The sequence below is a fragment of the Hippoglossus stenolepis genome, chromosome 16 (assembly GCF_022539355.2).
Source record: "Hippoglossus stenolepis isolate QCI-W04-F060 chromosome 16, HSTE1.2, whole genome shotgun sequence".
Lineage (NCBI taxonomy): Eukaryota > Metazoa > Chordata > Actinopteri > Pleuronectiformes > Pleuronectidae > Hippoglossus > Hippoglossus stenolepis.
This window is the reverse complement of record NC_061498.1, coordinates 18,600,475-18,627,059: the sequence shown is the minus strand read 5'-3', so window position 1 is coordinate 18,627,059 and position 26,585 is coordinate 18,600,475. Positions and strand designations below refer to the sequence as shown.

General features: G+C 45.4%; 1 protein-coding gene across 7 annotated transcripts in view; it reads right to left on the bottom strand.

Moving 5' to 3' along the window:
- Positions 1 to 26,585, bottom strand: part of LOC118123902 (RNA binding protein fox-1 homolog 3) — a 255,107-nt gene that overhangs the window by 71,698 nt on the left and 156,824 nt on the right. For 2 of the 7 annotated variants that reach the window (XM_047344005.1, XM_047344008.1), the window contains exon 1: positions 18,560 to 19,011. The exons of the other annotated variants lie outside the window; for them this stretch is intronic. In XM_047344005.1, the coding sequence (XP_047199961.1) occupies positions 18,560 to 18,685 (126 nt within the window). In that variant the 5' untranslated portion in view covers positions 18,686 to 19,011. Of the gene's footprint in view, positions 1 to 18,559; positions 19,012 to 26,585 lie in introns of those variants that run through there. 7 annotated transcript variants of the gene reach the window in all.

Below are 26,585 nucleotides of genomic sequence, written 5' to 3'. Positions count from 1 at the left end.
ACCAGGACACCCAGGCCTCCGGGCCTGTAATGCAGTTGCCCCTCCCTGCATCCCACATTCATAACAATAGCATACGCTAATGCTCGGGCCAGAAGTGGTCACCACATTCCCGGCAAACACAACCCAATCTTTAACCTCTTTACAGTGCGCATGATATACTTTGCAAGCAGGGGCCAAGGGTTTATCCATTATGAATGAGACCCATATTACTCCAGGCATTAGCAATGTATGAGCTGGGCTTTAGAAACACACGGTCTGGGTTTTTTTTTCTGCCGGCCTCCCTGCCACTCCTTCCTTCCCTCCTCTCTTTCCTCACTGTTTTCTTCCCTTCCTCGCCACGTGCTGCTGCTCTCACACAGCCTCCCGTGGATGCTCCCACTCCTGCCTGACAGCTCGTCTGGGCTGAGTCCTGCCTGTCCGATCGGCAGCTCCTTGAATGCAGGGCGTTTGAAGAGGCAGGGCCGCGCCCGGGGCTGAGGCCCTCCACTGACTTGCTTTGCTCGCTCTCCAGCTCTCCACCTCTAACCCAGCCGACCCTCGGCTCGGCTCCATCGCTCGCTCTGCCCTGTCTTCCTCAGTCTGATCTCAGTGCATCTACTGCCTCTGTGATGGTATCTGATTGCTCAAAGCCAGCCAACTGAAACTTTAATGAATTACAAGCAGGAAGAAAGAAACTAAATAATATTAAGGCTGAATGTATACGATTGTGTTATTCTTACCATCAACATGGCTTACAGCTTCCGATACATTTTTCATGAATCTGCCAGTTCACAAAGGCTTTATATGGATTGTTTAGCTTGCTGACGCGCATGCAGCGTTTGTTAGAAAAAGATCACATGGGCAAGTGACGAACAGACCACAAGGATATGTTACGGATATGTTATGGATATGTATGACTTTTTTTTTTTTTTTGCCATGTGAAGCACTTCGTTCTGCGTGTGTGTATGAGAGGTGCTATATAAATAAAGTTGAGGACGTATGCACACCTTCATCTAATCAAGCACAAGCCCTTCCTCATCACATCTAACAAACTAATCAAAGAGGGTGAAGCGTTCGCGGGAGCAGCAGTGATGACCAGAGCACCTTTACTGCTTACTTTTAGCATTTTGGGAGCGCAGTGCAAGGTGGGAAGATGGAGCAAGTGCTCTCAGCGGAGCCTGGGACTCCCCAGGGCTGCAGCCGTCATCTCCACCCCCTTCATACCCTACTGTGGGACAATGAGATTACAGCAGCCCCCAGGGAGAGCCTGGCTCCCAGCAGGCACCACAGACCCCTGCTGGTAGCCTATATGAGAAATGGAGCACACTTCAAAAGATGTCTCTGGTCCTAACATTGGTCAGCTCGATAAAGATTGTGTCTCGCTTTAAAATGAACGGAACAACACGCTCAAACCATTAACCTCTAGCGTGGTCTTGCATTGCATTATTAAAACACTGCAATGTGATCAGTATTAACAATGTGACTATGTGTGGTTTCAAATCCCACTGATGACTGGAAATGTACAAAATGTAATTAGCTGCAAGGTAAAAGAGGAGCACTTGTGCCATGTTGTCCCCGTGTAAAAAAGCAAATTAACATAGTTTCAGCTGCGTTTCAGCCACAACAAATAGCGGAGGACAGGAAGAAGTGCGGTGAGCAGCCGAGCGGCAAGAGGCCTGGACAAGGCCTATTATGACAGGAAGCTCGACTCATCAGCCATTCAGGGCGCTGTAAGAGGAGACATAAATCAATGGCGTGCCAATTATGACACCACACTGAGTCGTGTGAGTGCAGGGAATTAGCAGCACAAATCTCAGTATCAGGTTCAGTTAGATGGGCTGCTCCGGAGAGGGGAGGGAATGCCAAAGAAACACCACAGGGAGGATAGAGAGGAGGCAGGGAGAGGAAAAGAAAGACGAACAGAAGTAAACGCTGAAATGTGAGACGGCTCATTACAATTGATGAGGAAATCGGCCAAAACATTCTTGTTTGTCTCTTTTGTTCTTTTCCAGCACATAAAGTTATAGCATAGGTGGAGGAGAGGAAGTTGGAAAGGCTCGGCGAGCGCCATTATCAAGTTCTTACTGAGCCAGTGAGGAGCCAAAAGCATCTGAGGTAAAACTGTAAAGACTGCAGTCCCCACACATCAAACATGGTTCTCATATATCATTCTCTCACACTGAAATTTCTCTCTTAAGAACATTAAACCTCCCGTGACACCTCCCCCTCTACACACACACACGCACACATCCTCGCAGAGTGCAATCAAGCGGGCGTCTCGGCCAGTCTCAGGGAAGCTTGGAGCACAAGTTTGAAGCGGGCAGCAGCGGCGTTCCACTGGGCCTGAACACGATGCCTCGACACCACTGAGCACACAGCTGTATCCCAGAACTTAGATTCTGATTAAATGGAAACAGAACAGCCCATTAAAGTCATTAACATACATCTAGAGTATGCATGGGGGGATGTGCACCAAAGGGTGTGCATGCACAGTAATGTAGCGCATATATTAAGAAAAGATCCGCAGATAGGACTTGAAAGAGCATATCTTGCAAAAGCTTATATATATTATTTATCACTCAGACATCAAAAAGGAGACTTTGTAATGACCTTTTTTTAATTCATATGCAAAGGTAATGCAGATTCTGAAAATGGAAATCCACCAAAAAGCACAGGAGGCTGTAGCATGAATGTACTGTCCTGGCATGGCATGATATTCCAATTCACAGCTGCCTGTATATTTAATTTAATGTCACACTGGATATGGTACCGCTTTATCTCATGGGCTATCATAAAGCATAAAATCCCATTTAATTTTTTTAGATTATGATGTTGTAGTTATCGAGCCTGTGTTTAAAAATAAGGGGAAAAGATGTGTCAATAGAGCAGAATGCGTGGCTAATAAACTCAAACTCATTATTATTATAGTATAGAGATATTTTTACCAATATGTATCAAACGCATTTGAGCCAGAGAAAGCAAATATGTAAAGCTTACGAAGCAAGAAACCAAAGATTGGTTACCAACTTTCATTTTGCAGCATTTAAAGATGTAAGATCGTGTGTGAAAAACAAACAGCAGGATGTTTCAGAACCACAAATATCAGCGCACACTGAAATACGGGCTCGCTGTCTGAGATGGGATAGAGAGATGTATCCTGTATGTCTGATAAGTCATCACCTCCACTGTTCACACACTTGGGAGCAGCAGGAGCCAGAGCGTCAGTCCGGGCCGAGAGTTATTTGATACCCCCAGTGAGCTGCTCAGGTCACACTCCTCTCCACAGTGTGTGCGTGTTCAAGTCGTCAAACATCAAGGTTTGCTGCCTGCGATCCCTGCTGATTTTGGATTCTGTTCATTGGCTGATAAATCACGAACGTTTTAATTGTACGCTGACCTTGATGAAATGAGTGGACATCATTTATCAATTAGGAGTGCAATGGGGTGATGTAGGGAGAAAGTGTCTGCTGACAGACTTATTTTTCATCTCGTCTTTGGCTCGGTCAGCCTCCCTCTCTACTGCACACCTTTGAAACGGTTGAAACAATTTTCATCCTGCAGCGGTGCTGTTTTTTCCTTTTCACTTATTATTACTATTATCATTACATTTTCTGCTGCTCATGAAATCCTTTCCCTCAGTACAATCCTCAGCTGTTTACCAAGTATAATTCAAAAGGAGCAAATAAAGAAGGAAATGTAAAAAATTGAGAGAGAGCTGGTATGACCAGCCTAATCTGTGCGTGGGTGCTTCAGTGTGCTTGCACAGTATGGCTTTTCATGACACGAACATCAAATCCCCAGAGAATACAGCTGCCACGATGAGATGTGTTTTTATGGGGATTTAGGCTCTGGAAGAGAGATTTGAGTATTACCTATTGTTAAAAAATGTGCAATGTTAGAAGAGCTGCAGCAGTGGAGGATGGGGATATTAAACAGGCCTGTTAATGTTTTACACAGTGTTGTTGATGCTCCTGTAGACCTGTAAAGTCTTGACAGTAACTCTTGGTGTTGAGTGGTACAGGAGCCTTATAGAAAGGTGGCGAGTGGGAGGTGCATAAAGGGAGATAATTCTGCTTTTCTGAGGGTTTTGGAGGAGATGCAACCCACCCACCCCCCACCCTCATCAGCCGTTTCTTACTCAGAGCAATCTAGCATGAAGAGGTACATCATTTCTCATCCCTCACAAAAGGCTCAGTGAGCCCTGTCTTTAACCAGCTAACAACAGACCAGCCTACCCTTTGGTTCTTCAGATAGCCAAACCCTGGCGGCGTTCACTTTAGTCAGGCAACGGGAGAATCAGCTCGGGCCAGTTTTTCTAACCTGAAGTGTAGTCTAGCAACGCACCCGGATAGATGTGTGACCACGAGCCAGAGAAGCTCAGTGCCGACCTTTTGAATGGTGGGCTGCCATTCTCAAACACCGGGCCCCAGATTGTCTTCGCCCTCAGCCAGATGAGAGAGCCTGCTCATGTGTGAACAGCCCTGACTGCCTGCATGGGCTCGCCAGATCCAAATGCCCTGCAGGTCTGAAGGAGCATTTTACAGCCTGTTTAACAGTAACTTCAAAAATCCCCCGTCCCATTTTTTTTTTTCACAAAGAGATTTCTCCGACATCAGGCCTTGCTTGCTGATTGCCTCTGAACGTGGTGTTGATTAAAAAGTCAGCATTGTTCAGGCTTTCTTGTTTTCTCTTTCTTGTGGATCCTGGGAGTACAAACAGCTCGATAGGCTGCGTGTGAAAGTCTTCGGGCCTTGTGTCTGACGAGGGACCCGTGGTGAGAGAGAGAGGGGCCCGCTTGCCCAGCTTTTGGAATCCAATAAAGTGCTTTATTCCAGGGCTGGGGCCGACGTGAGGCTAATCTTTGATCTGAACTGGAAGCTGAGGGCTCCGGAGTGGGCCACGCTACCCGATTATTTATGGGAACTTCAAAGGTTCGCTGATCACACTTGTGTCTCTTATCTAGCGAGCAAGAAACAGCCACAACAACAAAAAGTGACTTTGCGGGGAGAGTGGAAATTCAGAGCACGGAGAGAAAGGTAGGGATAAAGGCGTGATCGTTTGAAATAGCAGGGGGAAGGGTTTGCGGGGCTCTATGGGGAGATCTCCAGATTAGAAGTGATCAGACCGATGTATATGGGCCATCTGCCTGGGAATGTGCCTCTGGCTCTGTCCGAGAGACAATCGGACCTGAGGAGGATAAGTGCTGCTCCTCCTTCCTCTCTGTTCCCATGGAGGAGAGGCCGCCGATGTCAGGCAACCCCGCTCTCCTCTGTTCCTTCTTTCCTTTTTCAGCCTCCCTCTCTCTCTCTCTCTCTCTCTCTCTCTCTCTCCCTGCCTCTCGCCGTCTCATTCGCTTCCTCTCTAGCTCTCCCCCCTCCAACCCTCCTTCCACTATCACCACCGCCACCTCCACATCACATCAGAAATGTGACTGGCCTCAAACTGCTGACTTGCTCACAGTCCATTGAGTTTCCTCTCCTTATCAAATTACAGCCACCTCAATAACCCACTCACTGCAGCACGCCGGAAGAAATGAGGTTTTCTCCACCGCCCGCCCCTGGCACTGCACTCTTTCCCTCGCTTTTTTCCTCTCTCACATTTTTCTTTCAAAAACAGCAGACAGGGGGAAGAAGGGGAGGTGTAAGAGGACAGCGGTGGCTGATGTGAATGTTGGCGTATTTTTTACGAGTGGGCATGCGGACATAATGTTTCGTACGAACGTGTGCGAGGGGGAGCAGAGATGCCCCGTTCGCTGCACATTGCTGATTTGCAGACATGGGCCGATGTCCAGATGGCAGCCGCCTTCCGGGAGTGCGTTTTTTACTTCCACCCCAACTGCTCGGTCGCAGCAGCCCTCCAAGGCCCCGGTTACCTCCTCCTAGCATCAACTATCGTGGGTCACTACCCCTAGTTGAGCCACCAGTTGTCAGAATATGGCTGCCATATCTCTCGACATAACCCATCATCTTCCTTCTTTACCACTCCAAAAAGAGAACTACTACCACGTCTCGGAGGAGAAAATGACACAGTCCCATCACCTGGTATATACCTGCAATGAAAAAGCTTAGGGGAGCCTACGAAACAGACCACGCAAGGTCATCCGTCTCATTTTGTGAGCGAAGCTGCAGTTATTACAAAGTCAAAATGAAAAGCCTCATCCCCGGGTCAGGTGTCTGACAGTTGATGGATGTCATTTAACCTTCCCAGCAGCTGGTTACTGGTTTAGACACCAAAGTAAATAAGGCTAAGGGAGGAAAAAGTTGAAAACACCTCTAGGCCTGGACCCATTTTCTCCTGATATGACAGTCGCCTCCGAAGAGTAAAATTGATTAATTTTTTACGTCAGTGGCATTGATGTCTTTTCTTTTTAGGTCGTAATTGCTCCGGTGTTAATGAATGCAAATGAGAGTTCAGGACAAATTTACAGGAACTTGTAACACCCCCCCTTACCCATAACACACACACACACACACACACACACACACACACACACACACACACACAACTCCTCCAGTGTGAATTAACATCAATATTTATCTTAGTTCTATTATCCAATTCTTACCTCATTCACATGCTAATTGCTACAATTACCATTAAATAAGAGCCCTAGTTCAGAGGAAATAACCTGCTGCTGAGCACTTGAATCACTGACTCGTCACCTGTGTGCACACGTACACACATACACACCTACACATGCAGACACAGCGAGAGGAGAGGCGAAGGGGGAAGGTGCGTTAACGCCTGGCTCGTGGTGCATTCCTGAATCCCAAAACACCCAACAAAACTACAACGCAACCACGGGTTTATACGTATTTTTGGAAAGCTGTTCTGTCAGTGGCATCACGGTTGGTTCACTCACATGAGAAGACAGCAAAAATAACTGGAAGAGGGGCCCAAATTGAGAATGAATGCTCATGTATAATGATTGGAAGGAACCCGGGGAGGGTTAACATGAAAGCCCAGCAGAGTGCCAGCCCCAGTTACCTGGAGAGCCGCAGTCGACGTGCTCTGCCTTCACCTGTTTTATTGGAGACGACGCCGGCGTGTCAGTGACAGCGAATGTCCAAGTTGAGTGGGAGTAGATTAGATTAACTCCCCTGTGAAAGAGCCTTGTCTGCTTCCATTGTGCATCCTGTCTAGTTAAAACTACACAGGTATGCCATGGCAATAAGCAGGTGCGCTGACATCAAGAGTCGTGTTGGGAATACTGGCACTGATAGGAAACCCTATAGAGTATTCTTCAAACACAAACACGCGGCTTGACGTGCAACTTCCACCCCCATGAGTGACCGTCTTACATGGAGATCAAGTGAGTGATTCTTCAGGGCCGGTGCGGTACAAACTGCACTGCACCCACCGGACTCTGCGTTTGTTCCCTGAAGGGTTTCTCCCTGCAAAGACATCCATTTTGTAAATCGTCATGGCGGAAGAGAGTGCGAAGGGCGTTATTGAAAAAGCTTTTGCAGGGAGTAGAGGCTAGAAACACTGCTGCAACCAAAATAAAAAACCCCAAATGTAACTGGATGGAGACACAGAGCCCAGTACTAACTGAGTTGTAAACTTCTATTGCCCTAGGGCTGCAGTCAAACTCTCATTGAATCAGCCTGTAACATATGAGAGCGAATTCAGACCTTTTCAAAAACCAAACTAAAAATATAAATAAATAAAAGCACAGCAAAGACAAACGAATGCAAACATTGCAAACTAAATAAGAAAAAATAAGCTAAGGAAATCCAATTCTCCTCTTGGGACCAATATCAATGCCTCTGAAACTTTCTAAGAGAGACATCCAAAGACTAAACCATGGGAAAAAAACGGACCTTAGCAACTGAGCCAAAGATGCTTTCATGATTTCTACGTGGGATTAAGAAAAAAAAGGCTTCCTAGTTTAGTGCATACAGAGAGCGCGAATCTCCCTCAAACAATAACATGCATGAAGAATGGTTACTGATGTCCGGGCCATCTTGCTTTTTTGGCCCGGCCTCATGCTCGTACAGCACAAAGAAGGGAGCTGATGACCTTTGCTGATGGCGGAATACCTCATCGCGACGGCCTCTCAGTCGTAAAGTTGTAGACAGGGCGTGCAAGATCTATTAGTTTGCTCTTTTATCTGTAATAATCCTGACAGAACAAATAATACTCCGGCATATTCGGAGAAAAAAAAAAATAAAAAGGTAGAAAAAAAAATTCAAATAATCATTCAAAGTGATGCTCTGGGAATGAACAGAGCGAACATGAAAATGAGTTCAGTTTCGATAAATCGGCCGCACTTGCGGGGCTGAAGTGAATGGAGGCTGTGGAGTGGATGGATACCATGAAACACTGTCTGTCTTGCGCACACAAACCTCCCTCGTAAATTATCTTGAGCAATGTAGAATTTATGAGGCAGAGATATCTCAGCGCCGGCCTATCATTTCCATGGCTCTGTCACCGTAATTCTCTCCAAAACTGCCCAAACCCATAGATAAAAAAACGGCCACTGCAGCTACAGATGGAAATGCGAGAAAAGGCAAAAAGGTGCAGGCTGTGGTCTTTTCCTGACTCGAGTGCCCACTACACGCTGGGCAACCAGGAAATATGCAAAAATAGAGCAAAGAAGGGCACAAGTGTGACAGTCAGAATTTGCTTTGTTTACGTTGTGTGGAAATCAAGTGTCGGGGGAATTTGAGTGAATTGGAAGATGAGTCCAATTGCCAGGCATATGGTGCTTACATCCTCACCGCAGCTGGTGCGGCTCCTCGGCTCGACAATAGCCTTTACCTTTTGAAATATGTGTTTGTGTTTCTCCGTGTCAGTGGGAGTGTATAGGAGTGTGTGTGAAGAGATTCGGGGGAGCTTTTAGAGTGCTATCATAGAGTAGGTGGAGGACGGTGGAGTGTATCAGAGAGGGCAGTCCGCACATGCTGCCCTGTGAGATTGGATTCTCACCCATGAAATGTAAGCACACAGAAAAACGCTCTGCAGCAACAACCTCCAATTTACACAGCAATTTTCCACTCGCTCGCGACAGAACTAAATCGTATTTGTCTCCCTGCCGTTGATACCACGCTGCCCTAGAATTTCATTCATATCCAGTTAATTAGCACTTCCTTCGCCCGGCACCAGAAAGAGCAATCATTGGACAAAATGCGCGGAGTAATTTATTACAGTTTATTACAGTTCATTGAGGAAGCCAGAACGTGTTGGATATTAGAACGATTACTTGTGTTTGTGCTGATAGCAGTCAGTGTGACGGGAAGGAGAAAAAAAAGTTATTTACCAAAAACAGCTGGACGGATAAATTAGGCCCTTTCTCTACATGACAGTATCTCCCCCGACTGCGCTGTTTCAACATTTTTGGGTGAAAAGCGACGTCTCTCAAGCTTTACTCCCTCCTTTGAAAACGTTAATTGCTATTCATTACTCGCTATTGCTGAATGATAACAATGTTGGAGGTACAATTCTAGGTCATTAAATTAGAAGGAAGGGGATGAATAGGAGGAGTGGGCAATAGAAAATCCTCATTCCTGTTGAGGCGTGACAGTTTGTTACAGTTTAAAGGGTCGCTTCACCCAAATTAGAAAAAAAAAAACTCATTTTCTCACTTACCTCTTGTAGTGTCTAACCCCGCTGATAGTTTTCATTTGATTTGCCTACCCCCAGTACAATGATGAATAGAATTTCAATTATGGAAATCAGAAATATGCAGAAACATGGTCCTCGCTACTCTGGACGATCGACCATACACATACATGAACTATATCTTCGGATAAACACGCTGAAGACCGTTCACACTGATGCTCCACGGATGAAATTCATCTTCTTAGTTTCTTAAAGTATCTTAAAGGTTTATATAGCACTTCATGTTTCTGCCTTCTTTTTTTTTTCTTTAATTGCTTATGCTCAGCAGTTTTGCTGTCCAGAGTGAGATTTTACTGCATCAGATTCACATGGTCGGTGGTCGAGGTGGATGCTTCATGCACCTGATATAACTATGCCTGAGTTGCCAGAAGCAGATTTAAAAATGTGTCCTTGTTATGTGGGTTAATCCAGGCAACATACTGAATCCTTCAAAACATTTGCTGTGGCAGTTATGTTGTAAATAAACATAACATTTTATAGGAGACAGGTTTCCAGGCAAAATAGAGCGAAAGTGAAGAAATATGCAATTTTATTTTTATTCGGATGAAGTGATAAGTTAAGGATGGAAATCATCAACCTGACACCTAATGCTGATCCCGCCTCCCGGACCCCTGCAGCACCATCATCACTAATGCAGCACTCAGCCCAGCAGCTGCAGCGGCGGCAGACATAAACACATTCATGTAGGGCTGCTTGCACCACCGATCTCTAACATACACACACAAACATGTTCCTTCATCAACTGGCCACGCCTGCATCTGTCTCTGCACAAACACACGGCAACACACAGTCGCGGGCGCCCGACACACGCACGGGCCTGCGGAGGCTGTAATCTGTAATTTGTAAGTTCCATTTGTTTTTAACACACACCAAAGCAGTGGTCCTGTGGGACCTAATAAAACCTCATAAGCACATGGAGAGGAAGCCCGAGGCGCTGCTCTTTCCCACAGATCTCACCTTGATAGATGATTTTAGAAAAACACAGAGGCGTGCTCCACTAACAAAGTGCTGTGAGAAAAAGCAGTGATATTTCGACTCTCCATCTGAGGAGAGGAAAAGTGAGGAGGAAGAAGAATGCGAGCAGGGGGAGGAGGAGGAGGAGGGAGGCTCTGATTTGGGATAAATTACATGAGCTTCTCTCCTTTCTTACTGGTTACCCAATGAGAAGCAGAGTAATCAGTGGGATACCTGTTTGGTTGCCCGCAAGGAAAGCGGATCAAGTCTAAGCTTTTGCTATTTTTTTTCTCTCTCCTGCTGTTCATGCGAAGCCGAGCTGAGATTAACTAAAACAAAAGCCCCGGTTTTTCTGTTTGGAAAGTCCATCCCGTGATCATTTGTTTCACGGTGTTAAAGGGAGTCGCCAGTGGAGAATCATGGACATTACTTTATATTACTTTAGGTCTCTAAAAACGAACGTGCCGTAACTGGCAATTTCGGACCCCCACCTATGCAATATAGAAATAATAATAATAATAATAAAAGGGCTCATTTAATTTGGAGAAACAAAAACAATTATGAATCTGCCTGGGTGGAGGTCATCTCCTCTCTGCGGCACTTCTCCTCTTGGTTTCATTTCAGAATACCTGTAGACTTTTTCAAGGAGAACTTGAAATCAATTTCAAGCCCCATTTAATTTTATACCCCCCTACATGCTGACCCACAACAGCATAGTTCAAATATTGATCTTCTTTAGCGGGTGACCCAGCGTGCCTCTTAGTAGTCAAACACAATGTACGGTTGCATCCTTTAAAAATTAAATAATGAGATCGACTACAAGGGGGGAATTGAACTTCTGAGGCCTGTTTGATAAGAGAAATCATTTCCTCAAACTTGGTTCCCATGCAACACGCACGCCGCCGCGATGAAGACAGATAATGACCTTTTGAAAAACTAAATTTCAGTGTTTGCCTGGAGATGTATCTGTCAGCAGCAGCAGCAGCAGCAGCCTGTCTTGTGGTGGTGAAGGAAACGGGCTTGCAGAAGCACAAGGAGAGGCGGCAGTAATGCTTTGCTGTTCACCACTGCCATTAAGCCGCTGGTGATAAAAAGGTGCAGTGCTTTTAATGGCTTGTGATAGTTTTTTTTTTTTTTTTTTTGCTTTCACTTGTACGGCCACTCTGTTAACTCAGCACACGGGGTAATACGTCTCATTTGAGAGGATCCCGCCGAGAGGAGAATGCTTGAAGGACAGTATGAGAGTGACACTACATTATAAACATAATAATCACAGCTGGCTAAGATACTGCAGTAAAGAAATAATTGGACTCAAGCTGGTCTGGCTGCTTAAGCATTTTAGCGTGCCATTTGCAGAAATAGAAAACCTCGGGACAGATTATATTCTCAGGGGGGGAAAAAAACGGGCTACAAACGGTCTCTACTGTGAGGTGATCCTCCTGTCTTTATCCTCCTGTAACAGTATGCGAGTGAGTGTATAAGTGTGTGTGATGTAGTGAGAGCTCCCGCAGTGTAAAGACAGGGAGGCGTTGTGTCGTATGTCTTGTCTTTCTCCCTCTCACCAGCCCTTCTCGCTCGCGGTCTCCGTTTGGCCGGAAGGAGCAGTCAAGCGAATGAGCAGCAGAGATCTCGAAACCTAGTGGACATTCCTGAGATGTATTAAACAGCGCGGGTGGGAAACAAGGCCACTGCAATGCAGAGCTGACAGCGGCGAGTGTCAAGAGCCCACTGTGACCAGCAGTCTTTATCTGAACCTTTGCATCTTTGTGTCGCGGATCACAGATTTGCAAGGATATGCAGCCTCGTTATCCTCTTAGCAAAGAAATGTTACTGCATCTTAAAACCTTTTTAATTCCAGGAACTAGCATCAAAAATCATCTCAGATTTGTAATCTTTTTCACTTATTTTAGATTATTTTACCTAAGCAAAACATAGCAAAAAGGTTTGGCTTCTTTTGTTGAATAAAAAACAGGGAGAACACAAGGTTTAATTATTCTTTAAAAGTAATGTATCGGTAAATGCAGGCATCGCATCACCACCACTCAACAAAAATTACTCTAGGCTCGATATATTAGCAGGTAACACAGGAAGCATCTCCTGTGGTTTCATATTTCCTCCGTTCTGCGTGATGAGCAGCACCAAATGTTTAACACTGACGTTAATTAAAAGCCTCATTAGAAATTTGCCACCTTTGAAAAAAAAAAAAAAGTTGGTAATTATTGTGAGGTGAGGACATCTGCAAGTGCAGCTTTGTTTTCCAGGAGTGGAGTATATTAGCATCAGCAGCACTGTGAATGCTAATTCACTGACACTATAGGTTCAGAATATAGACACTCCGGGCTAACGCTCCACATTAATGACTTGAGGATATTTAGCATTATTGGCAAAATGTAAATACACATTTATTGATGCACTGCACAGCAGCGTGCATGCAAAGCCCTGCTAGCATCCACCTACAGATGACAAGAATTCCTCACAGGGAGACAAATAAATATACATATGTAAGCTCAAATATGTGCGCTCACATTAAAAATACAGGCGGAGCCCCAGAGGAAAACCTTTGTTGGTGAGTAAATCTATTGCAGTGTTTGTGCCATTCTTCTATACAGGGAACAAATTTAATTTTGTTCCATTTACAAAGGTCTAGTGGAGTAAGACGGTGGGTAGCCTTGAGAAAAAAAACACACAAGTCAGCCCGACTGTGAAGTCTCTGTGAAGAACAAGGCAGCACTCGCTCACACACCAAATGAAATTTCAAAATAAACGACTGAGCTGTGATTTACAATTCTCCTCGGGGGCAGAGAAAAGTGAGAAAACATTTCAATCAGTCCCTCCGCCTTTGTTATGCTGCTATGAATCAGCTGTTTAAGGGACAAAACAGCTGAAAGGCGGCAACAGAAAGACGCTGAATGATTTCGCACCACAACATAGAACATATTGAGAGGTATATTCCAGAGCCCATGACATTAGTTTTTAACTTTTTTTGATTTGTGCCTGATTGAATCGGAGAAAACGGTGCTCGACTAAATTGTCTGAAAAACAACAAAGCTGGCAGAGCTTTGTGATATAATGGAAATATTTCAAATGCAGCGTTTATTTACGACTACACAACAGAGAAGAATCAGATAGTTTGTGAAAACGGACACAACAAATGCCTAAATCATAAGATCTGAGATTGACTTGCAAGTGTGAGCCGGGTGTTGTTATATATCTAACCTCTTATTGTTAACTGATCAACCAAAAAACTGTTTTTCCATCTCCTACCTTGTCGGAGACTCTGAATTCATCAGCTCCTACATAAATCTTTGAAAATAACATGGCTTCAATAAAAAAAAAAAAAAGCCTCAGTAATTTCTCAGGAACATTTAGAGACCAGAAGATTTTAATGGAACCAAAGAAAAACAGCGCGATGTGAGTGGACTATTTTTAGCTGCAGATTATTAAACATTTGGTGTTTTTCCTGCAGCAGGACAGTGAGTGTGGGATTGATTCAAAATAAATTACTGTTGCCATGTTTATGGTAATGAAGAGACGTGTCACCCAGTGTGGCTCGCTGATGTGTTTCTGGACAACGGTGATGGCGAAGAGGAATAAGATACACCGGGCTTCGGAAACACAGACAGCACTTGTTAGGGGGGGGATCGTTTGCTAGATTGGGTCTTTTTCGTGGAATTTCTTGACCGTAAGAGGAATATAGAAAATCACCAGCCTCCTCTTTTATAGATGATGGGGAAATACAGTATGAACAGTAAGAGGCTAATGGTGGATCGAAAAAGAACCAACCATTATGTGTTAACCCTCTTCCCCGAGAGGTCGGGAAGGGGTGGCATGGTGGGGGTGGTGGTCTTTCGGAGCCCTATTTGAAGCCCGGCGAGGCCGTGGCTCATTTCTCAAACTCATCTCAGATGCACCCACACGGGCCTAACGAGAGCCCATGTAGGGACAAAAACCTATTAGGCCTCCCCAGTTAAAGACAGCATCTCCATTTACAGCTGTCAATAGTACAGCTTGGCCTACAATAATTATCCCCCAGGAAGGAGCCGTCTCTGCACGGTCGCATTAGTCCGTCCCCGGGAGACCACCAACCTGAATCCTTCGATATCTAAAGTCCCTGTGAATAGCGGCGCTTTGGGAGGCAGGATCAAGGCCTGAACTGAGGGGGAAGTGTGTCGCGAGTATTCCCAGTCCTCCCCTCCCTGCATCCCTCGCCTTTAACCAGATGTATCAGTGTGTGTGTGAGGAGGGAGAGAGTCGGCTCCAGTACAGTAGTAGAAAAGAGATCAGCATGAGTAGGAATAAGTGGAGGAGGAGGAGGAGGAGGAGGAGGAGGTGGAGGAGGCAGCTGAAACCAGAGAGCCCGGGCAATTCCTCGCAGGATCCACCAGCATAGAAGGATCGCCTCTTCTCTGTGACCTAACCATTTAGGACGATACCGAAGCCGTGTACAGTTAAGGGGGAGATTCAAAACAGCCCGACCAAAGAAGCCACAAAAAAGAAATCAATAGATGCAACAATAACAATAGACATCAGCACAGAGGAATGCCATGATAGAAAATCCAATTACAAATCAAAGCGAGGCAATTTTAGAAAACGGGAGATCTCCGGATAAGTCCGAGGCAAAGACAGAGAGAGAGATGTGACACAGAGACAAAAACAGCCGCTGCGTTTTCCTCTTTAGACATAAGTAACACCCTGTTTCTCACCCAACAGCATCCTCTTAGATAATAGAGTTACATTTACGAGCGTTGCCATATGCCCACCCAGTGCCTGGTAAATAGAAAATCCATGCGATGCCATGTTTTTATGGCTCTGAAGACAGCTACTAACTACCATGAGCAAACCCGAGCTACCCCGTCAGCTTCGGCTCGTACCATAAATATATTTATACTTTAATACAGGCCTACAGCGGCGAGCATTGCATCCCGTAAAAGCCTCCCCACACTGTAATTCATAACTCCCTCAATATCCAGCGCCATAACTCACGAAATGAGCCACTACAATACAAATTGGCGGTGGAAGAAAAGTGACATCATCCTGCGGAAGGATGAAGCCGGCACCCCATGTGGTGGAGAAACTCTCCCCGTGTCGAGAGGAGGATCGGCCCTTCAGCAGTGGTGTGATACCGCCACTTTTTTGTAATCAGAAGCCCACAGTTCTCCCACCACACCGCAGGGAGTCTCTCCTTGTGCTAATGAAAACAAACATTTAGCCGGGATTTATACGCAGCACAGCTGACTACAAAGAGCATCAAAGCAAACTGCCTGAGAACACACACCCAAACACTGCTGCACACAAATAAAGGCAAGGTATGCTTTGCTAATCTTTTATGTAATAAACTCCTGTCTTCCTGTGATATCATGCGGCGCCATGTTCACACATAATAAGCAAAGCTGTTCCGAGCCTAACTTAATACAGTGTCTTATTTGAAATGCAAACAAACTGTGAGGCAGAGGCTATCACCTCAATCTATTCCCCTTCTGTTCTCTGGCTGTCATCTTACACGAGCCAACGCTGCAGCCCTGCACTGTGGCGAGGGGGAGGAAGCAGGAGAGCAGCGGCGGTGGTGGGAGGGTGGGGGTGGGGGGATGGTGGGGAACACGGGCAGCATCCTGCGAGGGATGGCTGATGTGAGAGGAAAGGGGATGGCGGTGGGGAGGGGTACGCTGGCCACAGTGTGATTCAGAGGGTTGTTTCCCCTCACAGCACTGCAGGGCGAGGATTTACCGCAAAGAGAAGAGAGAGAGAGAGAGAGAGAGAGAGAGAGAGAGAAAGAAAAGCAGAAAAGAAAAAGAGCAAAAGCTGCTGATACATTAAAGGGATTTGAAACAAAAAGGGGTTTTTCATGAAAATAGCACACAGGAAGTTTCAATTTCAGCTCTGTCTAGGACCGACTGTGGACATAAACACACATGTGGCCGGACATGCGCGCGCACACACACACACACACACACACACACACACACACACACACACACACACACTCTCTCAAGAGGCTTACTGGCCATCCGGAGGATTTGGATAAAGGGGAATGTAGTGGCAGGTAAACCCACCTGAACTGGGTTTACTCACAGTTTTACTTGTGGATCTTAGAAAGCTTTTTCACAACATGACATAAAAAATGAAATATGATTTTAAAAGAAAATCTCGTTTTCTAATTAGATTCAATAAATAAAAAAAGGTCTGTCATGTTTGCAGATCCTGAGGTCATAGATTATCCTAATTTTCCTAAATTCAGTTTTACTTTAACTCTTGGTGAATCTAGTTTCAGTTTGAAAGTGGAAGAGGTGTTTCTCTATAGTTGGTGTGCGCTGGTGGAGCCTGGTCTTCACCCTGTCCCTGCCTGGCCGGTTGGGTTCGCCCGCTCTGGACAGATGGGTGGGAGGGGGTGAGGGACATTACCATGATGGCAGGGGGAGAAAGGGGTGAGGCAGCGGGACTCAAAATGAGAAAGCAGGGGTTTCCATCACGAGCAGGCTCACGGTTATTTCCCCCCGCATCACTGCAGTATAACACACACACACACTGTTTACTGCAACACATGCTGCCAGTAGTAAAAACTGAATTGGACGCTCGCCCCCCCCTGCCACCACCCAACCAAACTCCCACACCCACCCTCCGCCCCTGCAGCCCCCATTCCCAGCACTCACAGCACTCCTGACCCCAACTCGCTGAATTAAAACATGTGAATAATTCAGCAGCTAGACAGGCCCACGGTCTCTTAAGAGTCACCTTGTTGTTGATTTTTCACCTCCCTCCAGAAAATTGTAGTGTTCAGGTTTCACAAAACAAGGGGATCAGTGACTGAATCAATTTCCAAAGGAGGGCGACAAAAAAAGAAAAAAAGGGAAAATCAATGTTAATTTGCAGAGATGTACGATTATTCAAAGTGTTGTCACTTGGTCGTGATTAACATTAGAAATATGAAGAGCTCACTGTGGGGCCCTCTGACAAACAGAGACATTTTGCTTTCTTTTTCAAGTCTGGACGTAGTGTGTATTTCAATTTAATGTGTAAAACATCCTTAAAGTCAATGAGACAATAATAAGCCAAACAAAACGCTGGCAAACAGAGATGAGACGAGAGAGAGTTGGAAATTCTCCACTTACAATTTCAGACAATTTAGTATTAGTTTACATGCCAAACATCCACTATGAACTTGAGTGCAGAATTTATTAAACACCAGCACTGGAGCCTCACATAATGATTATTTTGTGCTGTAATCATATAGGCTCTAACTTCTCGATTTCAGAGGTTCAACTTGAATTTCAGCTGTAATCTGGTTTTGTAAATGTTGAGCGGCCTGGGGTTCAGATTGGGTGACAATTCAGGCAACGCACACACACACACACACACACACACACGCACACACAGTACAACGTGTCAATAAACGAGGGGTTTTCTGCATAATTCTATAAACAGCTAAGGAAAAGTTGGCACCCTCCTGCAGCCATGCAGCACGAGTCTCTTTTTTTTTCCCCTTCTCATTTTGAAAACACACCTGACTCTGAACTATCTTTATCTTTGCGGCAGCAGAGAGAGCAGCGATGGCCAAGTGTGAACACAACAAACTAGAGGAGGGAACACTTCCAAGCTCGGTGAGTCACGAGGCAACAGATGTACACAAACACTGCTGCGTGGTCCCACGTCACAGTGAAATCGCCAATTCGCTGCTCTTAATTTCATTCAGAAAGGGGGTTGGAGGGCAGGCAGGCAACACGAGGAGGATGAGAGGGAAAGAAGAGAGGACAAATGAAAGGGGGTGACCCTCCCCTCCACATGGGCAGGGTGAGGGTCAGGGGTTAGGGGGGCGTAGGGGGACGGGGTAAAGTGCTCAGGGTAACGGCACAAAGCGAGCGCGATGCCATCACGTGCCCGCGGAGGAGCGCACGGAGGAATGAGAGGCACGGATGGAGAGAGCAAGCGAGCGAGAGAGCGAGAGAGAGCGAGCGAGCGAGAGAAAGAGAGAGACAGAGAGGGTGACAAAGCGAGCTTCATTCAGTCTTACCTCGGGCAGGTAGAGGAAGGCAGGGGGACACTGGAGCGAGTGCGGTAGCATCCCGGAGCCGGAGAGCAGCAGGCAGCCGGAGTTGGCCATGGAGCTCAGCGTGGGGTGACGGGACGCTTTGCGCATTTAGCAGGGAGATCCTTTCGCTCTACTCTCTTTCTTCCTCTCTCGCCCTCTCTCTCTCACTCTCTCTCTCTCTCTCTCTCTCTGGCTCGCTCGCTCCCACTCACTCTCTTTCTCTCTGGATCTCCTCCTTTCTTCTGCCTCCTCTTGCCTTTTTTAAATTTCCCCTTTGCTGGCTTTTGTGTCTCTACTGAAGATGGAGCAGGAATGCGAGCAGCGCGCAGACAATGTGCATGTTCCACCTTTATCAGTATTGCACTCTCTCGCTCTCTCTCTCTTTCTCTCTCTCTCTCTCTCTCTCTCGCTCTCTCTCTCTCTCTCTCGCTCTCTCTCTCTCTCTCCCACTATCCCTGGCGCGACTCTGTTTACTTTGAGCACGATAAAAGCCAACATAAGCATTCAGACACAGAAGGGGAGGTTCTGTGCAAGCCGAGGAGGAGGAGGATGAGGAGGAGGGGTTGTAGAGCCGGGGCTGGGTTGGTTAGGGTGGGGGTATGAAAAGTGGCGGTGGTAGCATTTGGGTGGGTGGGTTTTGGTGGTGGGGGTTTACGGAAATCCCCAGTGGATTCATACATCAAACGAGGCCGGCTGAGTAACAGAGGGGACGTGAATGACATTAGAACAGCTGATCCTGGGCATTAGCACCTCCCGGGACACTGCACGCTGCCTTTTAATTGTTGCCCCCCCCCTGCCCTGCAAACACATACATAAACACACACACTCAGTGGCCAGCACTACCTCACCCTGTGTGTGTGAGAGTTTGCACGCTCAAGGACACATACTGTACAGCATGTATAGCAGATAGATCTGTGAAGCCGGGGGAAAATGCATAAAAAGGAGGAAAAAAAAAAAAAAAACAGGCTGTTATTAGGCCCGGTCGTGACATCCTTCTTCATCTGCTCTTGCATCTACTGAGCTGTAAATATGCATCCATCCAAGCATGTACTGAGGAGCACGCTAAACTGTACAAGAAAAACAACTCAGAGTTTCCTTTTAATGTATCTTTTTGATTAATTCTGTTTGAAACGGCTTAAAAAGAAGCAGACAGAGAGAATGCACATGATGTATCTGTTACATCATGGGCGCCAGTCGGTTATGGATACCGCATTACCTTAAAAATGCAGGGAAACGAACCCAATTTATCACGAAATCCGGCTTCAAAACCTTGATGTCTCAGGAGAGATCGGTGGAACATCACGTGGTCATTTACTCCCGGACATGTGATTTCAGAATTCTTACCGCAAACAAGTCAAATTAAGCAAATTAACAATCTGTACGATGTGAATGATATATATATATATACTGTATTATGCCCTGTATCCTTAGATCCTCGAGCATGATACTGATATGCCACCTAAGACGATTTAAAGAATGAGCCAATTAAAAGTTAAACCTTGGTCCTCGGAAGATGAGTTTTTATCTTGTATGTACCTTCTTCTTTATTTTTCCTGTTTAAAGACTTGGGAATTGCGTGTCCACATCTCAAATTGTTTTCAGTGATTCAAATAGATCTGGCTCATTGATGTTGATGAAAAAAAAAAAAAAATACCCAACCCAGACAATCAGAGACCTGTAGGCAGGATTAAGAACAGGGATGTTATCTTCCAGTGCCAGAGTCAGAATAATGGCAGCAGAAAAAGAAACCTGCCACAAAAATGGCGACAAGATGAGACTGATGCAGCCAAACAGGGAGATATCGTGCTCGTGGGAGATGATCAGCTTGTAACGCTGCGACCCGACGCCTTTATCTGCGAAGATCTTCCACTTTGTGACAAGTCTTAAATCAGCTTATTTCTTCCACTGATGCAGGGAAAATAAAAAAAACTACTCCTCATACGTGCTACTACAGCTTGTGTATCCAAGGAAAGGGATGTTTATAGCTAGGGTTGGTAATCCTGGAAAAGCTAGCATGGGGCAGGCAACCCACCCCCTTATATTGGCCCTCTTGTCGAAGCTACGCCCAGAAGAAACCTGAACGTGCACTGCCTGACAGCTGCTAGAAGATGACTTTTCCCTGACTCACTCGCTGACATCTGGTTATTGTCTTTGCTTCAGCACAGGCAGGGTGCAGGCAGGCAGGTCAGTTAGTGGCACAGAGGTACGCCATGTAATATCATTTGGTCCGAATGAAATGACTGGTCATGTTTATTACAGTCCTGCGAGGGACTGTAATATATGATATATAAGTTTTATATAAGTTTATAAATAAGTTTCTTTCAGACAACTCTATTTATTGATGGCTATTGGGACATGAAGAGGATTTAAAAAAATAAGATATAAAGTGTACGATAAAGAAATTACCAACCGTACCTTTAATGGAAGGATATGTTACAGTACATGCTACTGAATGCTCCTCAATGTGGCCAAAATGTCAGATTGCATAATGAAGAGAGAATTTTCCGGTTATCACGTCATAAACTGGACTAAAAACATTTCTTGTTTCTCCATTTTTCTGCAAGTGCAGTTTAAAAAAAAGTCTCCTGTTTGCTGCTTTGGCCTGCACCAACAGTAATGATGGGGTCCTGCTGTGGCAGACACAACACAACCACAGAGAGAATTAACTCGCTCTGGGACACTTCCTCTGCAGATTAAATAATTCAGCAGCAGGGGGACGGCTGACCTGTAATTACACATTCATACTTGTATTTCATGAACTCCACTGAAAGAGGCCGACTAATAAAACATCGGTAATTCAAACAAATGCTCACCTCCACCGGCAGCCATCTTTATTGCCCGTATACAGTCTCATTCCTGGATAATTGGCCTGACTGTTTGATGCAACGATCAGTCATCACAGACGTTTGACGTGGTTTAAGCCGAAACAATTTGGCATCGCCGGCTAAAGATAGGAATCCATCTCCCTGTCTCTCCTCTATGTGTTTTTCTGTCTATCGCTCTTTTGCTCTCCTTTTTTGCTCCGTTAATAATTCAAATGAGCACTGCCAGATCACTCCCTTCAAAGGGAGTTGCTGGAATGTTCTCAACAGTGCCTTTTCTTTTTGTCATGTGAAATCAAAGGCCTCAGACGCGGTAGAGATATCCTCGGTTAACTCCCCACACTGCTATTCTGCCAATTAAAGAAAGATCAACAAAGGCTGCAAAAGGCTCACAGTTGATCACCAAAAGCAGGAAAAAAGAAACTGAGGGATTCTAATCATCATCATCCTCATCATCAGTTTTGTCAGTGTCGCCCTTTGTCTTCCTCTATTTCTTCCTTGCGGCGCAATCACCACATCGCTGTGGCGGCCCCGTAATAATCAGCATAATCATTATTACCACAATCACCATCATCATCACTGTCACTGTCGACTCTGTCACGTCTGTCTTCTGAGCCCAAGTCGCTGGCCTGCTGCAGAACAGGATTTAGCCTCCGAGGCAGGTCTTAAATGCATTTGATTGTCACCGAGTCTGCCCGAGTGTGTGTTTGCGCAGGTGTGAGTCCCTATATACCTCATGAGATTCATCTGATTTGAGGCATCACGAGATTTTAAATCCGTTGTTAATCTCCTCTCAACCAAAAAAAAAACAAAAAAAACCATCCACCGACAAATCTGTCTTTGTGTATGAGACGCAGCTTCAGCGTGACAGCAGACATGGAGTGGTTTGTCTTTTGAGCCAGTGCTGTTTTAATGTGCTCCTCAAAAAAAAAAAATAAAAAGGAAAAGGAAAAAGGGTTGAAAGCAGCAGTTCTAGCAGTAAAAAGCCATCACATGCACTGGGAGCTCAGTCAGCAATAATCAAAGGCAATACAAGCAGCGACTAATGGGGCTCAAACGATCGGCGGTGCATTCCTGTTCTCCACTGTTTATCGTATGACCGCTGATCAATATGGCGCACTCGCACTAATCATCATAAGAGAAGACTGTTTATTTCCCTCAACTCCCATCACTCTGACAGTGGAGGAAGACGTGTTTACATCCTCTACTTAAGTAAGAGGAGCAATAACACAGTGTAAAATAATCCATTAAAGCTCCGGTCCGTCTTTAAAATTCTACTTATGTGAACACATGTCTTATTAGAGGAAACATATTCAGAGGCAATTATATGGAGTTATATGTAACATCATTATTATTATTACTGATGCATCAGTGTCTTTGATGTGGTTGCAGGTTGACATGACGCTAATATTAACTACTGATACTGTAAAACACCTTAATACATTTTTTATGAAAAATCTAAATTTCAATACTGTTTGACATCGTTATTATTGTAGGTATTTTTATGCCCTTATCCTTTATCACCTGTTTTTTGTCATATTCTTACTGTTTCCCTGCATTTAAAATTCAATGTTGTGTTTTATTTTGAATCTACAACTTGTTACACGTATTTTCCAGTATTTGGACATATATTTGCCTTTCATGGTTAATCCTATATTCTATTGTTTCTAAGTATTTTTAACTATGCAACACCTGTGAAATAAAAAAAAAAAGAAATGTCTTGTATTATCTGTCTTCAGTTTGTCCTGTATTATCTGTTGTGATCCAACATCTTAAATCCAAAACATTTCTACAACAGAGAGCCTAACCCTTTCATCAGCTCTGCATCCTCTATCGCAGCGATGAAGGTTTACCCTTTTCACCTGCGCCGCTTGTTCAGATTCCTGTACCCACTCCAAAGTTATTAAGCCATTAAGTGCGTTGACTCTGTATTGTCGTTTTGAAAGCATTGTCATTCTCGTCCCACATCAATGTGTACTTACCCGTGACAATTTGTGCCAGCAATGTTTGTCACGGGGCCGGTAAATGGTTGAGTTTATGACCCTCTCACAAAAAAGGATGACTAAAAAAAGTTTCAATCAGGACTGATATCAATGAAGTTTAAGTCGCTCCAGCAAATCTCCAAACCGGCAGAATTTAAAAATACAAAACAAACACAACAAAAAATCTAAAATCTTTGAATTGCTCGCTCTTGTCATGTTTTCTTCAACTGTTAAATCATACTTCTGTGAATTCTACTTCCCAAAGCCTGCTTCAAAAGCTCTCTCCACGCTGCCAGTGAGGAAATTCTGATGGGGGAATACTGAAGCTTTCATTTAAAATGAAAAAAAAAGAAAAAAGTTTACTGCCTAAAAGTAGAGAGAAATTTGAATATACCGAGTCTAAAATGAGTGAAGTGTACAAACAGAATACAGGAACGTGCTATACCTCCGCTTGCTCAATTCCCTGAAACATTCTGAGGACATTTAATGTAGCATTCTCTGTGGTTCTTAAAAAGTAAAAAGTACAACAGTTTCCTCTGAATTCTACTGAATAGAAGTAGCAGGACTTGATAAATGCAGATGGTGCAGCAGATGAGTAAACGCACTCTGTTGCTTTCTAACCGCTGCACTGTGCGCTTCACTATGGACACAGCTCCCCCATCAGGAGGACTACCGGAGCTTGAACAACACAAACACATGTCAGGACGAGGATTACGCAACACTCTGCGCACGCCCAAACTTGGTAAATATGCATGGAAGTAAATATGGAACTTGCTCTCTGTTATATTCTTCATTAGTCACAGTGTGGCGTATAATTAGCCCATCTGATGTGATCAGTTGAGCTGAGGAAGAGATTGTGCACTCTGAAGGATGGGGGGGGGGTGTAGTTTGGTTCCCTCTATGCACACACACCCCCCCCCACACACACACACACCCCCGGCCCACTGGACACAGCAGCCAGGACCTCTGGAGACGCACTCTGAGGGAAAACAAAGCGGCAGTGTTTGGTGCTGGTGGGTTCTGTTGAGAAGCAGCGAGGCCTTTAGAGGGGCACCCTTGAAGTGCCCCTCTGACAGGCTTCCTCATTATCTGGCATCTCCAGAGTGCCAGCCAACCCCGCTGCAGAAGTGGGGGCACGAGGACGCCTCGATCAGCCAGCCCTGGGGGGTAGTCACAGAGGGGAGGGTTGTGCACTCACTAAAGGTCCACTGATTACATCTCAGGCCCAGAGCTTCAGGGATCCCTGCTAATTAAAGGTTGTGTCATATCTGTTAGAGATAACAAACCTACGTAGCGCTTCTTTTTTTTTTTAAATCAAGGAGTCCATTTTATAGACTTCCCTCCTCCACTCTGATGTCCGCGCTTTCCGGCATCATGTCAAGTTGCGAGTCTTGGTCTGCGTTCAAGGCTGACCAGCTTTGCGCACCCAGAGGAGAGGGTTCCTGTTTAACCTGCCCTCACCCTTCTCAGCGTGCCAGCGGTGTTCTGGAGGCATCAGGGATCCTTTGTCTGGAGGCATAATTAAAGCTCTCGTTCATTATTTCTTCACTTTGAGCGCAGATCTGAGTAATTAGGAGGTAGTGTCACCGGGGGGGCTGGAGATTTCGTGGAAGCACATGCACACACAAACACACACACACACACACGGACAAAAACACAATCACACATGTCTACACTCATAAAACCTACACACACACACACACACACACACACACACACACACACAGAGAGACAAAAACCAAGCACTTGTTCAATCTTAGCACCAAATGAGCCGCATTCATCTCCCACCTATCTTTGGATGCCAATATCTGGCACCGAGTGAAGCATGCTTTTTCTCCCCTCAAAGCTGTCATGTACTAATGCATTGATTAAAAATTTTGATTAAATGGACAGTTAAGGGAGGAACTGCAAGAGTGATCTGCAATCCATGCCTCAATTGGAGGCTGGGGTAGGATGTGGGGCCCCGGCTTCTGCTGCGTTTGGAGCTCAGGCACTTGCTTCTCTAATGGATTTTGAAACAGAGCTTGGCTTTTATATGGTGTCATTCATCCTCATATGTTTTCGCCTGCCACGTCTCACAATCACTGCTTTCTTTATGGCAAACTAATGCACCCAGTGCTAAGATCAGCAGGTTGGCTCTGGCCATCGCTCACTGCGCGCTGGCCAGATATTAGGACGTTTCAAGAAGCTTCCATCGGAGGAGGCAGTGCAGGAGCCGAGGGGCACTGACTCTGCCTCCCACACGGTCATATATCAACCTTCCACGCCACACCGTCTACACCCCAAAACACACACTCACAAATACACACGCCAAGCCACTGCTCCTCCCGCTGCTTTGACAAGGAAGGAAAGGAGGTGGGTGATGGAGCTTTATGGCGGTGGACAGTCAACGTCAATACATCGAGCGTTTTACCACCCTCTTTTACAAAGGTCTGGCTCGCTCGCGGTTACGGAGTGCCGAGGCCACGGGGTGTTTGATAGTCCGAGGAGGTGGGTGGAAGACAGGGAAGGGTTTTGTTGAGGCATGGTGGGAGACAACAAACGGGGGCGACGGCTCATGCTCTGTTAGCCCTCTGGGCCGAGAGAGAGGCTATGTTAGGGAGCGAGAGAGAGCTGACAGGGCAAAGGGACGGCCAAGCATGGAAATCACATCAGATCAATGATGAAAAATTCAGTGGCGGCAATAGTCGCTCTCGGGGACAAAGTCACATGGTGCATGTAAGCGTGCGACTATGGAGTGTGTATGAAGAGGCTGATGTGTCACCCAGCAAATATACATTGGCCCATTTTGTCTTCCAGGGGTGGAGCGGTTGGTTTGAAATGAGCTTAATAGCAGGAATGAAAATAAATACAAGAGACATATTTGTAGAGCTACACTTGTGTGTGTGTACACTTCTGTTGGTATTTAAAATTATGAGCTCGTCTCCGGGGCTTTCGCTCTCTACAACAAACGTTATTCTCTGTCCCTAAAGCCTCAGTTACGCCAATTTAGCAGAAAAATAAAATGGGCCCACTCACCACTTACACAATAAGAACATATTAACATCACCCACAAGGATTGTTGGCACCGGCGTTGCTTGAAACTTAACACCACTAACAGAAGTCCACCAGTGCAGGGACAGAAAGTATGATATCAAATTATACTATGCTGTTGTAAACTGCCAAGACGACATTTTCTTCATATATTTCCACAGGAAGAGTAAT